The 14,260-nt window shown below is 43.8% G+C and overlaps 2 protein-coding genes across 2 annotated transcripts; one reads left to right on the top strand and one right to left on the bottom strand.

Moving 5' to 3' along the window:
* The first annotated feature begins 106 nt into the window (after nt 1-106).
* LOC127760768 (probable ribosome biogenesis protein RLP24) lies at nt 107-4,732 on the top strand. Its single transcript, XM_052285066.1, has 5 exons — nt 107-173; nt 267-404; nt 4,022-4,135; nt 4,241-4,377; nt 4,459-4,732. The coding sequence occupies exons 2-5, from the start codon at nt 324-326 to the stop codon at nt 4,619-4,621; spliced, it is 495 nt and encodes a 164-aa protein (XP_052141026.1). The 5' UTR covers nt 107-173; nt 267-323; the 3' UTR covers nt 4,622-4,732.
* Nucleotides 4,733-6,038: 1,306 nt separating this feature from the next.
* On the bottom strand, nt 6,039-12,818 carry LOC127753534 (kinesin-like protein KIN-7A). Its single transcript, XM_052279022.1, has 16 exons — nt 12,538-12,818; nt 11,181-11,495; nt 10,937-11,026; nt 10,751-10,851; nt 10,536-10,649; nt 10,361-10,442; nt 10,108-10,175; nt 9,961-10,020; nt 9,758-9,882; nt 8,906-9,104; nt 8,694-8,825; nt 8,523-8,615; nt 7,523-8,407; nt 7,103-7,428; nt 6,428-6,766; nt 6,039-6,340 (listed from the first exon to the last, which is right to left on the bottom strand). The coding sequence occupies exons 2-16, from the start codon at nt 11,425-11,427 to the stop codon at nt 6,337-6,339; spliced, it is 2,865 nt and encodes a 954-aa protein (XP_052134982.1). The 5' UTR covers nt 11,428-11,495; nt 12,538-12,818; the 3' UTR covers nt 6,039-6,336.
* Between the last annotated feature and the right edge of the window lie 1,442 nt (nt 12,819-14,260).

Here is a 14,260-nt window from a genome sequence, read left to right as displayed (position 1 = left end):
TGGACACGTTGCAAATTTCAAATGGGCCGAAATGACGAAGGCCCATCAGGTGCCGGCCCATATAAAGCCCGGCCCTTCCTTCCACCTGCTAGTAATCTCACGAACCCTTGCGCCGTCGGTCTCTCTCTCTCGCTCTCGTCCCCGCCGCGGCGCCGCCCTGCTCTCCCCCTAGGGTTTGATTTGATCCCATCCTACTCTCTCGTGGTCCGCGGCCGGATTGTGCGAGCTCCGATCGGAGTGTGTCTTACCGGTGGTTTCTTGTGTAGTGCCGCTGCGATTTCGGAGGGCCGGTAGTCCGGCGGCAAGGAAGGAGGCGGGGCGCGATGAGGTTGGAGAAGTGCTGGTTCTGCTCCTCCACCATCTACCCCGGCCACGGCATCCAGTTCGTCCGCAACGACGCCAAGGTTCGCGCGGTCATCCTGCCTTTTGCTCTTTCTTTCTCATTTTCATGTACAGTATGTTACGTTTTACGGTGGAGAAGCGCGCCCTTCTGTGCTCGGGTTTTCTTGAGGAAGAAATTATCCTTTCTAGGATGCTACAGAATTTGAATACAGCAGTCCCTGAAGGGATTTAGGTACCACGGTTGTACTTGCTTAGACCAATCTGTGTGTGTTTTGTAGTACTTTGCAGCATTTTTTGTTTGCAGTATGTGACCCTCATTGTGTAGTCACACCTCGCATTGCCTGCCCATGTCATTAGCGTTGAAACTAACGCCTAAACTACACAAACCAACAAAGATATATTGGTCTGGAAGGGTTGAAGAATAGAAGCTAGAAAGACAGAAGGAATTTAGAATTTGTAAAACGTTGGGATGAATGTAACAGCTGTGGGCTCAATTTTCAGAAGAACAAGAGTTAGGGCAGAATGCAGATTTATGTAACCCAAAAAATATGATTATCAAACTACAAGATTTGTTGTTACCTAAACACCTCAGTTTTCATTGCCATAGTATTTATAAACAAATATATGGTTCTCCAACCCATGGTGGCCGTACTGCATGTGTCACTGGCTCTCTCTCTCCATCTCTTTTGCTTTGTTCAGAGTCTCAGAGAGCTAGTTGTCCCATTTCCACCCAATGAATAGAGTAGTCCAATGGTGGTATATACTTCTTCACTTTCTTCCACACCTATGTTTATCCATCCAATTTAACAATGTACTGTGTCATGTTCCTGTCTTTTTTCTTGTTTTTCATAGTACCAATGAATTAACTGGAGTAGTGGACAAAATAATCGTTGTTAAATTTATTACTTTGACACATATGTTTCTCATTCAGTATTTTTCTCCTGCTTTATGGTTTTAATAGTGGTGGATGCTAAAAGCTGAGATCTGTTGGATAACAACGCTGCTTTCGTCCAAAATAAGCTGCTAGAACATATGAATCTTTTAGACCATATTATAGTAAAAGTAATTACATTAATTATGTCAGTCATCAAAGAGATGTGGGCCGCTAGATTCTCCTGCTGATTCCATTATATTAATTATTGCACTCCCAAATGGACTGAAATGCTTTGTCATTTTTCTCAAATCGGAATCATCACAAAATATCAACTCAAGAGACAAAATATCAACACAAGAGATGATTGAGAGGAGAGGAAGGAGCGAGTCGGAGGCCACCACTGCCCCTCGTCGCCTCGCTGCCGTGGAGGTCCCGAGCTCGGGGCCAGATCCTGAGCCACCGCTCCACCGGGAAGATGCTGCGCCACTGAGGATCCACCGCGCAGCCGCTGTGCCGGGGAGCAGCTGACCCGCCAAGCGGCCAGGCAGCCGTCGACCTGCCATGCCGCTGGGAGCCATCAACCCGCCGGATCTGGCGAGGAGCGGGGCGGCGGCACCCTAATGAGAAGGAAAGGGAGCGGTGAGATGCTGGTGGGGGAGCAACTCCCCCTGCCACCTCCCGCCCCCTCTCCCCCACTACCTCTAGTTGTGGCCGCAGCCGCTTCTCGCCCCACCTCAAAGCCGGCAGGTGAAGAAGCTAAGGAGGAAGCCCTCCCGGCCGTTATTGGCCCTAGCGCCGGCGGCAAAGTGACTGGGGAGGATTGGTCGCGGTGGAGCACATCCTCGCCTCTCCCGGCCATGGTGGCCGCCGTCGTTGGCGAGCCTCTCGAGAGGAGGAGGTGCGCATGAACGGAGAGTAGGAGGATGGACGTAGCAGGGAGGGGGAGGGAAGAGCCGGATTGAGAAGGGGGAGGAAGATGCGAGAAAGAGAGAGAACGACGGAGAAAACGAGAATAGGAGAGAAAGAACGACAAAGGGGATCGATATGAGGGATCCCTCGATCTGATCCGATCTGGTGACCTTATCTGGACTTAGTTTTTTACTATGAAAAAACCGACCGGTCTATTTTAAAGAAAAACATGAAAACCGAATAAGTGAACCAACTGGTGAGGCCATAAATTTTGCAAAAGCACCACTCATCTTTTAATTTTAGAGCGCAGTCCAATTTTTGCAATTTCTTCTCCCCCAAATATACCTATATACCAAATTAAAAAATTTAGGTCCTTATCTATATATATCTCTATCTCTACTACTTAAAAAATTGAAAACGTTTCCGTCATCCGCAATAGCGAGAAAAGGGCGAAAAAAACATTAAAAAAAAAGGAAAGTCCGATTCAATCTATCTAAAATTTTCCAACGCACGTGCGATCGATCCCGCTTCAATCCTTCTCTGATGGCAAAAAATGAGTCCGCATCAAATTCAAGAACACAAGAAAACACTAAGAAAACGCTGACGCCGAAAGGGGAGGGTGCCGCCGAACCGCCACCGCCATTGCAGGGATGTCGGGCCGCCGGCTGCTCCCCTCCCACTGGATCCGGTGGAGGGGGCCGCCGGGACGCTGGGCCGCCACCACCTCCCCTCCTGGATCCGTCGGAGGGGAAAGCGCCGCCCGCCACCGTCGAGCGCTCCTGCGGCCCCATGGCGAGGGAGAGGAGGTGAGGGCCGCTGCCCGCGGAAGGAGAGCCGCCTCCCCTCCCGTTAGATCCGGTGGAGGGGAGGGAGCTGCCCCTGCCTGCCGTCTCCCTCCCACTGGAAGGGAGGGCGCAGCCCCTACCTGCCGCCTCCATCTCCCGCCGGAAGGGAAGAGGGGGAGATAGAGCGGTGCCGCCGGTGGGGTTGGGAGAGGAGGAGAGGCGGAGGGGGAGAGGCGCCGCCGCCACCGTTGAGAGAGAAGGGGGAGGGGAAATGTTTTTAGGGTTAGGGTTGGGCTGTTGAACTTTTATATAGGTCGGGATCAATCAGGACCGTCCATCAGATCGTATGGCTACAGCTCCCGCGTCGGGCCGAATGCCACTCCCAGGCCGCCACACGGAATAAGTTCACTTTAGGTCCCTTAAGTTGTCCCGATTCTATTCCTAGGCCGCCCACACTATTGGGCCGCCTCATGGACCGCGTTTACGCTCCGTATGAAATAAGTTCACTTTAGGTCCCTTTAGTTGAACTTTTTTTATTTCATTCATTTTGATCTAGAGAAATGAATATTGCTGCCTTATTTCTCGTGTTTCATAGTAGGGGGGCAGAGGGGTAGTTAGGGCTTGAGCCCTATGCCTTGCTCCATAATCCCCATTATAATCTTATGAAAATGCTCTGTAATTTGTGATAATATTTGAGCTCCTGTTAGCTGAACGCATGAAGATTTTCTGGCTCCACCAGTAGCAATGAATTTAAGTGGACATGAACAACCATTGTTAAATTTGATGCCTATGTTTCTCATTCAGTCCTTTTCTCTTATATTTTATGGTTGGAATAGTGATGGATGCCTAAAGCTGGGCCTTTCTGAATATCAACACTGTTCTCTTTCAAAATAAGCCACAAGAACATATGAATTCTTTTACACAATATATAAGTAAAATCAATTAAATTAATTATGTCAGTAACAAACATTTTGTCGGTATGCTGTAACAACATTTTTTTTGTCGGTTATAGGAATGTAACATTTTTTTTCCCTTGCAGATCTTCCCTTGCATTCCTATAACAAGCTGGATTTTGTCGGTATGCTGTAACAACATTTTTTTTCCCTTGCAGATCTTCCGCTTTTGCCGGTCAAAATGCCATAAAAATTTTAAGATGAAGAGGAATCCTCGTAAGGTTAAATGGACAAAAGCATACAGATGCTTGCATGGGAAGGACATGACGCAGGTATTTGCTTGTTCTATTTTCGTTCAGTATTAAGTAGAGAGCACATTTTCTATGCTGTGAACCACTTTCTATGCTGTGAACCACATCTGAATCGTTTGAAATCAGGACTCCACCTTTGAGTTTGAGAGGAAGAGGAACAGACCAGAGCGCTATGACCGGAATGTCACTGCACAAACTCTTAAGGCTATCCCTCTTATTACAAAGATTAGACATGAACGCCATAAGAAACATATTACAGAGAGGTTGGCATCTGTTCTTTTGGCTCAGTCTGTTAATTCTTGAAATTATCTCTTTGCTTAACATATGCACTGAACTTTTAACAGGCAAAAACAGGGTAAGACAAAGCAAAGGGAGAGAGATGCTAAGGAGTTGGAACAGGATATTCAAATGCTCCCGAAGAAGGATACCATGCTGTCAACACAAAAGACAAAGGTCGTGGTCAAAGTTTCTCAGCAGCAGACCGAAGAAAATCTTATGGAAGAGTAATGAAATGGAATCATGTTGCATGCGCTCTCATTTTGTCATCTTTATGCAACACTTGTGTTTCTAAGTGTTACTTTGCAAGTTGTATTTGACTGATTACCAGCAAGTTTTGCACGTACTGTGTGCCTGTGTGCTTTGTGACTTCCATCTATATTTGAGCCTTGGGCCTAGTAATGGTGTCGTGCGGACGTGCGCTAAGCCCAAGATGGTGTGCACCCTAGGGCTAACCCTAGGATATCTCTAATCATATTTATTTAGTAGCCATTATTGTTTAGACTTGGATTTTGCTTAGATTATTATGCCAAATGCAATTTCGCAGCTAATTCGATTTGTATAACCCCAACTTCAAGTGCCTAATCATTTATTTGCAATTGAGGTGTCATGTACCATGGTGCTGCAATCGCTGGATTGTGTGTGTAAGTGTTTGCCAAATCGATTTTTATCCCCACCTAATGGAAGATCAGGTAGCCCGTTGTCATCAATAATCTAAGAACTCAACCTTTTTTTTATCAGATCTAGAGGAATTCCTTCACATCTATTCTACCATCCTCTATGCAGCTGGCACAACGACAACGTTTTGGTAAACTACCTATCCACTACATTGAAAGGCCCTGCCCGCTCATGGCTCATGCATCTTCCCAAATCTTCGATTGGATCATGGGCAAAGCTCTATCAATTTGTGGCCAATTTTGCCAATTTCACCAATTTCCAGGGCACATACAAGAGGCATCCAAATCGAGGATGACCACCATGCAACAAGACAGAGATACGGTGAACCCCTTAGAGCAAGTTCAATAGTATAGCCAACTGCTGGCTCCAAATCATCTATAGCCAATCTAATAGCCCATTCATACAATAGTTACCTATAAAAATATACGACATCATTAATATCCGGTCCTATCTCTCATACACTCGTAACGTATTAGAGTCCGTGTTGCAGCCGGCTACAAATCTGTAGCCCGCTTTCTTCTCTCTTTTCTCTTTTCTTCTCGATACGTGGTTATAGCTGGCTTATAAGCTACTATTGTACCTGCTCTTAGGGACTTCATACAATGCTTTAATGAGTGCCATAGCACTATTCCCAAAATCACCAAAGCCTTCATCAACACGGAAGAGTTATCATCACTCAAATATGGAGTCCAAGATCGTTATACCATCCAAGAGAACATGGAAGAAAACTTCAGCAATGAAGTTGTTCAAAATCACTGATAACTCATGCAGACGAGGTTGACTAACAAAACTAAAAGGAAGATGTCTGACGAGAAGTTACTCGCCAAGAAAGAAGAATCTGGAACTAGAAAGACGCTAGAACAATCCAGAAAGCGGAACAAATAGCACAAGCCAAAAGGAGAGGTCCTCGTTGTACAGCGAGAACCACAATATTTTCTAACTCCGCGAGATCCTGGTTCCTGAACTCCATGTGTTCCTGTGAGAAAGAGTGGAACTATCTCTATGCATTCTTTAAATGATTCAGCCTTTAACCACATGGCAAGACGAACTTTTGATCATCAATTTGGGGGCAAAATTTGGAACGGAATCATTTCTTAACACTACTTAATAAAGAATATGAGAACATCCAAGTCTCTCTACACTGGTGATGAAAGAAGAATACAGGTTCAAGAGAAGATTCTACACAGACTGAAGCATGTTGGCACCATGCTTGCATCAATTCACCCCCTGTCAATCCTGGCCTTGACCAACCCAGAAGCTCAGCCACTTCACCTTTGGTCCAGAGCACCAAAATTTTTATGAGATTATATGATCCTTCTACCTTATCTTAACAAGGAAGATGGGCATATCTCTGCTTACCAAAGTTGTGTCTTCTCCCTGATCATGTTTGAAATGGGCTGCCAACCCATCAGCCATGGCTTCCTACTTGCAGGGACTGCAAAATTGAGCTCAAACATCTCCTTGCTGATGTTACCACCCTCACAGAAACCAACCAGCCTGGCCACTATATCGGCGCTCTCATCAATGTGAGCTTGGTCATTGGGGTCTGTCCAGAGCCTGTTCACAAGCTGGAGCTTCCGCTGCTTCGCCTCCAGGGGCACCTGCCATTTGATGAAGAGGCGCTCTCGCTCTTCTTCTGTCAGCCTTGAGCCCATCCTTCTCGCGAGGAATTCTCGCTCATTCCTCAATGCCTTGATACTGCAACATGAAATCAGATAATTGGTTTATATATCACGATTCGATATCAGTTATGACTAATGAAACATTTGACTCGGAAAAACATTCATGTTAAGGCTTTTCTATCAGATAACTAAGCTCCATCTTCACTATCAACATATAAGGTTTCTCAGTAAGTGTTCTTTTACAGAGGATAAAACTACTGTGAGAACAGATTACAAGGTTTTGCTTCCAGCAACATCCATTTTAAAGGCCTAGGGGACATGACTCTTTTTTAGACCTTCCAACACTATTTTCTTTTTCTGGAATTAACTAACATAGCCCGTAAAACTCAAAGAGGTAAAGGCTAATATTTACCTTGAGGCTAAAGAAATTGTGGAGTCATCACCAGCTGCAGGACTTGCATCGCCCACCTCAGCAAAATGCTGTTGCAACCATGTCAGTCTTCTAACTTCGACTTCAATATATATCTGATCAGCCCTATCCCCCCTGAATAATAAGTAGAACTGGGTCCTGTGTATGATTGATACATGACAGAGATCCCACAGTTGGATAATGTGCTGCATCTGCTCCTTAAATAATCTGTCCCATGAATCAGGACCATCCTGTAGAGATCCTGCATTTTCCTCTGAATCTTCTTCCATGTCATTTGCCTTGCCTTCATTCGATTCCAACTCCAAGACCTGTAGTAAGATTACAAGAAAACATATTTTAGTGGTGAAACAAAGTAACCTTTGCATGAACAAAACTTATGTGTGCAAGATAAACGATCATAACCTGACAGACAAGCAGCTGCTTTTGGTATTGAAGTTTTGCAACTCTCTCCTTCAGTTCAGTGACATAAGCCCGGATATTTCTAACATTCTCCTCAGCAGCATTTTGGAACATCTTCTGCATCTTTTTCATGTTCACTGAACTGGATCGCCTATAGCGTGGGGTTTCATCACGCGATGATACATCTCCAGTGTCTTCACTCTTAGTAGGAGTAGCCCTTTCTGAACCTTCATGAGACACAGTGTCACCCTCTGGAGCCCTATTCTCAACTTCTGGCTCTAAAGGCCTACTAGAAGAGAGGGGAGAGCATGGTGCTCTTATCAGATTTGGTCTGTTTATGTTGCTCACTCCCAGTGGAAGAAGCATCCTCTTCTTCTTCTTTGCTCTGTTGGACTTTGGTGTAGTCTCGTTACATTGTGTGCCAACATTTGGAAGTGACATCACCAATCTATCAATAGACCTCTGTACATTTTCTAGTTTAGCCTCAAGTTTTGCAATATCATTGTCTTGCATATGAAGTCTACTAATTTCTTCTTTCAAATCAGATCCATTTCCTTCATCTGTGATCATGTCAACATCTCTGTCAGATCTGACAGATTGCATCCCCCTGATTTCAGCCTGTAGTTTAGCAATAGTTTCTGCTGCATCTTGATTGCCATGTTTATGGCATTCGACTTCTTTGTGCAGTACTTCAATAGCTCGGTTAGCCTCAACCTCAAGCTGCTGTTGTAGCTGCTCAAGCTTGCGAATTTCATGCTTTAACATAAATGGAGCAGTGGCTGATTGTCTAATCGAGCTCCGTATCTTCATTTTGTTACTTGGCTGTAGTGATCCAGAATATGTGAGGCATTTCCGTGTCCTTTGTGGTGAGTCAAAAGGATTCCATCCCTAAAAGAAAACATGGGTTTCGGAAAGATTAGGTTGACAGTAAATGAATGTGGTTCTGACTGGCTGATATCCTTTGAAAGAAAAGTAAATTTGCAAGGAAAGGGCAAATACTTACTGGCTGATTATCACCCATCTTCTTCTGTAATTCTTCAAGTTTCAACTGTGCATTGTCTCTTTGCTTCTTGAGTTCCTCCATTTCTTTTTCCATCTGCAGTGTTCACTTAATTAGGTCAGTTACAAAATGGAAATGATTCCAGTGAACTTCATCCTTGAGCATAGACATTACCTGTCTAATCTTCCTGTCCCTTTCCATTATAATGATCTCAGAAGAGGAGGCACGATCAGGGGTTCTCAGCTCAGCTTCGAGTCTAGCAACTTCCATCTGTAGGTGCTTCACCAATTGCTTATCTGATACCACCTGTACGTACCAAGGCCCAAGGGATGAAGATTTGCATTCTCATAAGTAAATAAATGATGCATCACAGTCACAGATCTTACCATATTAACTTTTGCATTATTCGTAACCTCCTTGGCACAGGTTGCAAAGAATAGAGTATTTCTAGATTGTTCTACATGTGTTTGCGCTGGACTCATGGTACAGATGATGGCTGTTCTTGCATTTCCACCCAAAGAAAGCTGGAGAATGCGTGTCAACTTCGAGTCTCGATAGGGTATGTGTCCACTTCTTTTATCCGAGCTGCATTGAAAATTTAGAGTCAGTCTGCTAATATTCCCAATAAAGATATACTTCATTATAGTTTCCTGTTCAAACCAAGAAACAGTAAAAATACAAATATGCAGTAAATTATCTAAGTAGAAAAGAGGTCTCAAACTGTGTATTAGCATGACACTGCAAATAAATTATCTAGTTTAACGTGTTCATGACACTGCAAATAAATTGTCTAGTTTAACATGTTCATGACACTGCAAATACACAATGCTGCTTATTAGTCCTGCCATACCAATGTCACTTAGCCAACACATTAAAGAACTTACAATTAACTGTGTTGCAGCTATGAGATTTTAATAAAACTCACTTTAGTTCTAAATATGCAGAATGATTAAACAGTATAGTGGCAATAGGACAGAGTACAGAGCAATTGCCTCCCACTTAAACAAAGTGGCCTGGGAATATTTTGATCTGATGAATCTCATTAGCATGTTTTAGAAATTCATTAGGAGATAAGATACATCATTAACATACTGATATCATTACAAATCAACAGATAACATTAGAACTGAGACTAACCCATGAGTGCATCGAGGTAACTCAGCGACTACTTTCAAGATTGGTGCAGATAAGAGATAATAGACCCAGAGTTTTTTCTTTCTTTCTTTAGAAAATCATACCTTAGCTTTCTGATGACAGTAGTAAGAGTCAGTAAGCTGCGATTTATATGGCAGCCTTCTTTCAGTCTTGCGCCAACTGCATGTGTTTGTGCAGCTCGTTCACTTCCAGCAAGATCAACAAAATTCTGTGAAAAAGCAACACATATTATTGAGATTAAAAAAACAGCATGTACACCATTGCAAAATGAGGACGTTATGCTTACCAGATTAGCCACAAAAGATTTAACACATCCTGACACTTCACGGAGCCTACTCTCAACTGTCTGGATAGAGATAATGCACAATAATTATTTTTCTCACTTTCATGAAAAAGATCTAACATAAACATGGAGGGTTATTTTTATATATACCAGCCTAATGATCTGGTGGGAACGTGAACTGGTGTCATTTAGTGCAGTCTCCCCAACCTGTCTTTGTTCTGCAGTCATAAAGACATCATAAGCAATAGGCTACCGCGTCAACAAAAAAAAAGTAAATAAGGCAACCCATTTCTTCTGGTTCTTCTTGAAAAAATAAGTTAAAAAAAAAGTAAATAAGGCAACCCATTTCTTCTGGTTCTTCTTGAAAAAATAAGTTAAGACAATATATACAGATAGTAGTTACCTTCACAAATACTGATTAGATGCCTAAGATGTTGGCTATCCTTGGCAATTTCTTCTTCCAGTTTTTCTACAATTGTTCCTTTCTGTCAAACCATAACAATTTATTAAAGGATAATCATGGCATGCAAGAGAATATGTGGGGGCAGTGCATAGACTCTGTCGAACTGGAAACAAACCTCAGGATCATCTAACAAGCGAAGATTGGTAGACTCAGGTCGTAGAAGATCCTTCACAATCTCATTGTAAATTTCCATAGCAGATATCTTGATGATAAAGTCCCTCTCAGGAGTCTATGCAATCAACAAAAGCAAGAAACAATTATGTGTTATGTGCATTTTAGAAAGCAATATAGATAGCATGATTTTGTTGCTCCATGTATAAAAAAACTCACATTTTCTATGTGCCTGTATATATCATTTACAGCACTCTCTGTGACGCCTCTCATGGTGAATGTCTTACCACTGCTGGTTTGACCATAGGCAAAAATGGTGGCTGCAAAACAAAGGAAGGTAAAGAATAAAGAGTAGATAAAGGATCATTCAACTTTATTCAAACTACTGAGTGAGAATTAATTTACCATTAATGCCTGTCAATGCAGACATAGCAACATCCTTAGCTCCCTCTTCATACACCACATCTGTCTGGGAAGCTGGTCCAAACACCTTGTCTGGAAGGGTAAGATGGAATTTAAATTAGTCAATTTAGCTACTGAGGTAACTTCAAACTTATAGGATTGAGATATGGAGTCATTGATCAAGAGTGTCACTACAAACATAATTGCTTGAGATATGCAGTCATGAATAGATCACTGAAAAGCCTACCGAAAGTGTAAGAGGTGGGTGCAGCCCGATCCTGTGGGGGGCCCTTGTACAAAATTGTCTGGTTATCATCGCACTCCCATGCCACCTGATCCTTCAAGGCCAGTTCTTTCTTGCTCAATGGTCGCACCCTCACTGTGACAAAAATCTTCTCCTCCTTGACCCTAGTGCTGCCACCAGGGGTTGGGGTCGACATCGGTGTGCGCTCAATCTTTGATGCAGGGGTGCTTGGAGGTCTTGATACACCCATTTTCGCTAGTAAATTGCAGATTCCTTGAAGTCTGGGGAAAACAGCAAGAACCCAGCCTTCTCACGAAGCTGGCACAAGGCAAAAAATGGTCAGATTCAATTTATCACACAGTTGCACATAATATTGGCAAACAATTCCGGGAAGATAGCTCTGCAGCAACAATGTGCTGACCTAGCCAACACAACTATTTCACTATTACAAAGGAAATAAATTACATAGTCAACACACAAATATTTCATTTATTACAAACGGAGTAAATTGCATGCTTTACTTCACCATTATGAGTAGTATTACAAGGAGATCTATTACCACCATTAATGTTAAATTTTAAAATGAAAAACAAATGAATGGACGGCACTAAACAAGGCAAGCACATCTGCACATGTGCGGGTGTTTTTTCCTAAAATTATAGCGTGGGGCGAAAATTACTCAATTTCATACATAAAGCTGTGCCAATAAGATGTAATCTTCATAAGAAGAAATGTGTTATCTGCATCGCTCGGGTCACATTCAGATACACCCCAATCTAAATTACGAAATGGTACCGAATTCAAAAACTTCGGATCCCCTCTCCCCACCTCCAAAAAAAACCCCACAATTTCAGATTAGGGCCATGGGCCGAGAAAAACACGCAAAGCAAAATTGGTAAGAAATAAAATGAGAGGGAGACGAAGTGTATTAATATTTGGAAAGCTCAATCTAGCAAGTAGATACCGATCTTAAAAAAAATCTAGCAAGTATATTCATGTATGGAAATTGCAATCTGGTAAACTGAGTTCACAAACAAAAAATTCCACGAGTTAGCGCCAAAATAAACAGCATTCCTTTCATGGACGAACCCGCCCTGTAACCTCCGAGCGGCAAACCCGACCAACTTCCGTTCTCCATCCGCCGCGCCGCGCCAACGCACGGGAGGCCACAGCGGCAGATCGGCCGGTTCCGCCGCCGCCAGCATCTGCACCCCCCCTCCTTACGGACTCACCACCTCTCGGCTACTCCGTCGGGCCCGGCGGGAAAACGGCGCCGGCCGCAGGCAGAGCAGAACCAGGGGGCTCGGAAGAGAGGGAGACGCACGGGGAGAAGCAGAAGCAGCTGAGGAAAACCACTCACCAGCGCAGCCCGGGGATTGGGAATCCGACCGCGCAACCCGCCGATCGAGGCCACTGCCGCTGCCAGCCGCCGCCGGCGGTGGGCGCGCGCCCGACGACGAGGAGGCGGAGGCGGAGGAGCTTCTCGCCGTCGCTGGTCAAGGGCGGCGCGTGCGATGCGCCGCTCAACCACCGCTCGCTAGTGCTAGCGCTAGTACTACTACGTAGTACAGTTTGAATTCTCTCCGGCTCGGTGTGCGTTTCAGCGTTCGTTTGTAGGGGAGAGAGAGATAGAGAGAGAAAATAAAAAAGAAAAAGAAATCGAGGGGGAGCGGAGCGAGCGGGGTGACCCGTGCGATGTGTGGGGGAGAGGCCGAGTGAGGCCGCAACGGCTAGTTTTGGAAAGGGGCATCCGAAGCGCCAGTTTCTCCGGGGGGACGTGCGGCTGGCAGGTGGGCCATGGGGCGGAGTTCGGTCGTCGGACCCACCAGTCGGTGACTGGTGTATTATGGTATGCTTTGATTTCAGGTGTTTTTGTGGGGGGGTTTTGCTGCTAGCTGGCATCGGTAGGGTTACACAGTAGAGTGGACTAGACTTGGTTTAAATTCACTAGCATTGTTTTTTTTTGGCATACATGGCTAGTGTTATCAGATGCAATGGACATATAAAGTTTGTAGTCTTTTGGATTGTATATCTACTACTATCAATGTACTGATTTCTTATATATTTTGAATAATTTGACGGTTTCTTTTTATTTTAAATGGTTCAATCGTTTCTTTTCATTTCCAACGGCTATAATTACTCGGATTTTGAATTTGTCACCGTTTTGTTCAGTGATTTGTGCTTGTGACACATCGGGCCACATGTGCTCAGGCGAGTTTATTTAGCTTTCGTGGGCTCTAGCTAGATCCCTAGCCAATGTGGGCTCGTGGGTTGTATTTCGATTGAGTTGACTAGGTGTGGGCCTATGTCAATGGTTTTATGTTGATCGATGGCCATTCGATTTTGCTTTAGGGTCCGTGCTGAGACTCGTAGTCAACATGAGGCTCATGTTTCACTATTTCCGTGCCTATATTTTTGTTTCGTTGATGTTGAGAAAAAAAAGGACATACTTCTTGTCTTTCTAGTGTTGAGTAGGTCCTTTTGAGCATTTTTCTCTTGTATTGCTCTTATAAGTTCTTTTTTCCTAGATATGCCTATTTGCAAGCATGTGATTGGTTCATGAGAGGGCAATCTACGGCACTTCTCCAGTTAGTGTTTCTATGTTATTTTGTGTGTGATTTGAAGGTAATGGGAAGAGCTCGCATTGTTGTGCTCGTGTTGATGATTCTCGGAGTTTGAATCGATTGGTATTTAGCGAATTGCGCTTTTCCCTTATCGATTTGAATTGTTAGCTGCGAGTTTGACAGGATTAACTTTTACTCATCAAGTCTAAAGTGGTTTGATCCATTATTCTAGGTATATCTCTATGTACCTAAGTTAAACTAAGAGACGACTTGTGAATTGATACGGTGTTCTGGTGTGGTTGATGATTCAGTGTTCTGATGTAGCCTGTGTGCTATAGTTAAGAGGCATTTGCTGATTAATTATTGGTATTTCTTAACGACATTAGCAGAAATATAATTCCTAGTAATGGCGCAGAAATACTCCTGGTATATTATGATTACAGAGTTCATCCGCAAGCGCACGGATATACCATTGTAGCATTTCACCCGAGAGTATTCCAAGGGTATCATATTTATTTA

Source organism: Oryza glaberrima, chromosome 1 (genome assembly GCF_000147395.1).
Source record: "Oryza glaberrima chromosome 1, OglaRS2, whole genome shotgun sequence".
In the NCBI taxonomy this organism is placed as follows: Eukaryota; Viridiplantae; Streptophyta; class Magnoliopsida; order Poales; family Poaceae; genus Oryza; species Oryza glaberrima.
Note: the sequence above shows the minus strand (reverse complement) of the source record. Positions and strands in the feature narration are given on the sequence as shown.

Excerpts from the sequence above, each read along its gene's own strand:
- LOC127760768 (XM_052285066.1), top strand. The coding sequence starts at position 324 with ATGAGGTTGGAGAAGTGCTGGTTCTGCTCCTCCACCATCTACCCCGGC. Across the intron at positions 405-4,021 it reads TCGTCCGCAACGACGCCAAG|ATCTTCCGCTTTTGCCGGTC; the intron begins GTTCGCGCGGTC and ends TTTCCCTTGCAG. Across the intron at positions 4,136-4,240 it reads ATGGGAAGGACATGACGCAG|GACTCCACCTTTGAGTTTGA; the intron begins GTATTTGCTTGT and ends GTTTGAAATCAG.
- LOC127753534 (XM_052279022.1), bottom strand. The coding sequence starts at position 11,427 with ATGGGTGTATCAAGACCTCCAAGCACCCCTGCATCAAAGATTGAGCGC. Across the intron at positions 10,176-10,360 it reads TCTAATCAGTATTTGTGAAG|AACAAAGACAGGTTGGGGAG; the intron begins GTAACTACTATC and ends TTATGACTGCAG. Across the intron at positions 8,826-8,905 it reads ATAATGCAAAAGTTAATATG|GTGGTATCAGATAAGCAATT; the intron begins GTAAGATCTGTG and ends TGGTACGTACAG.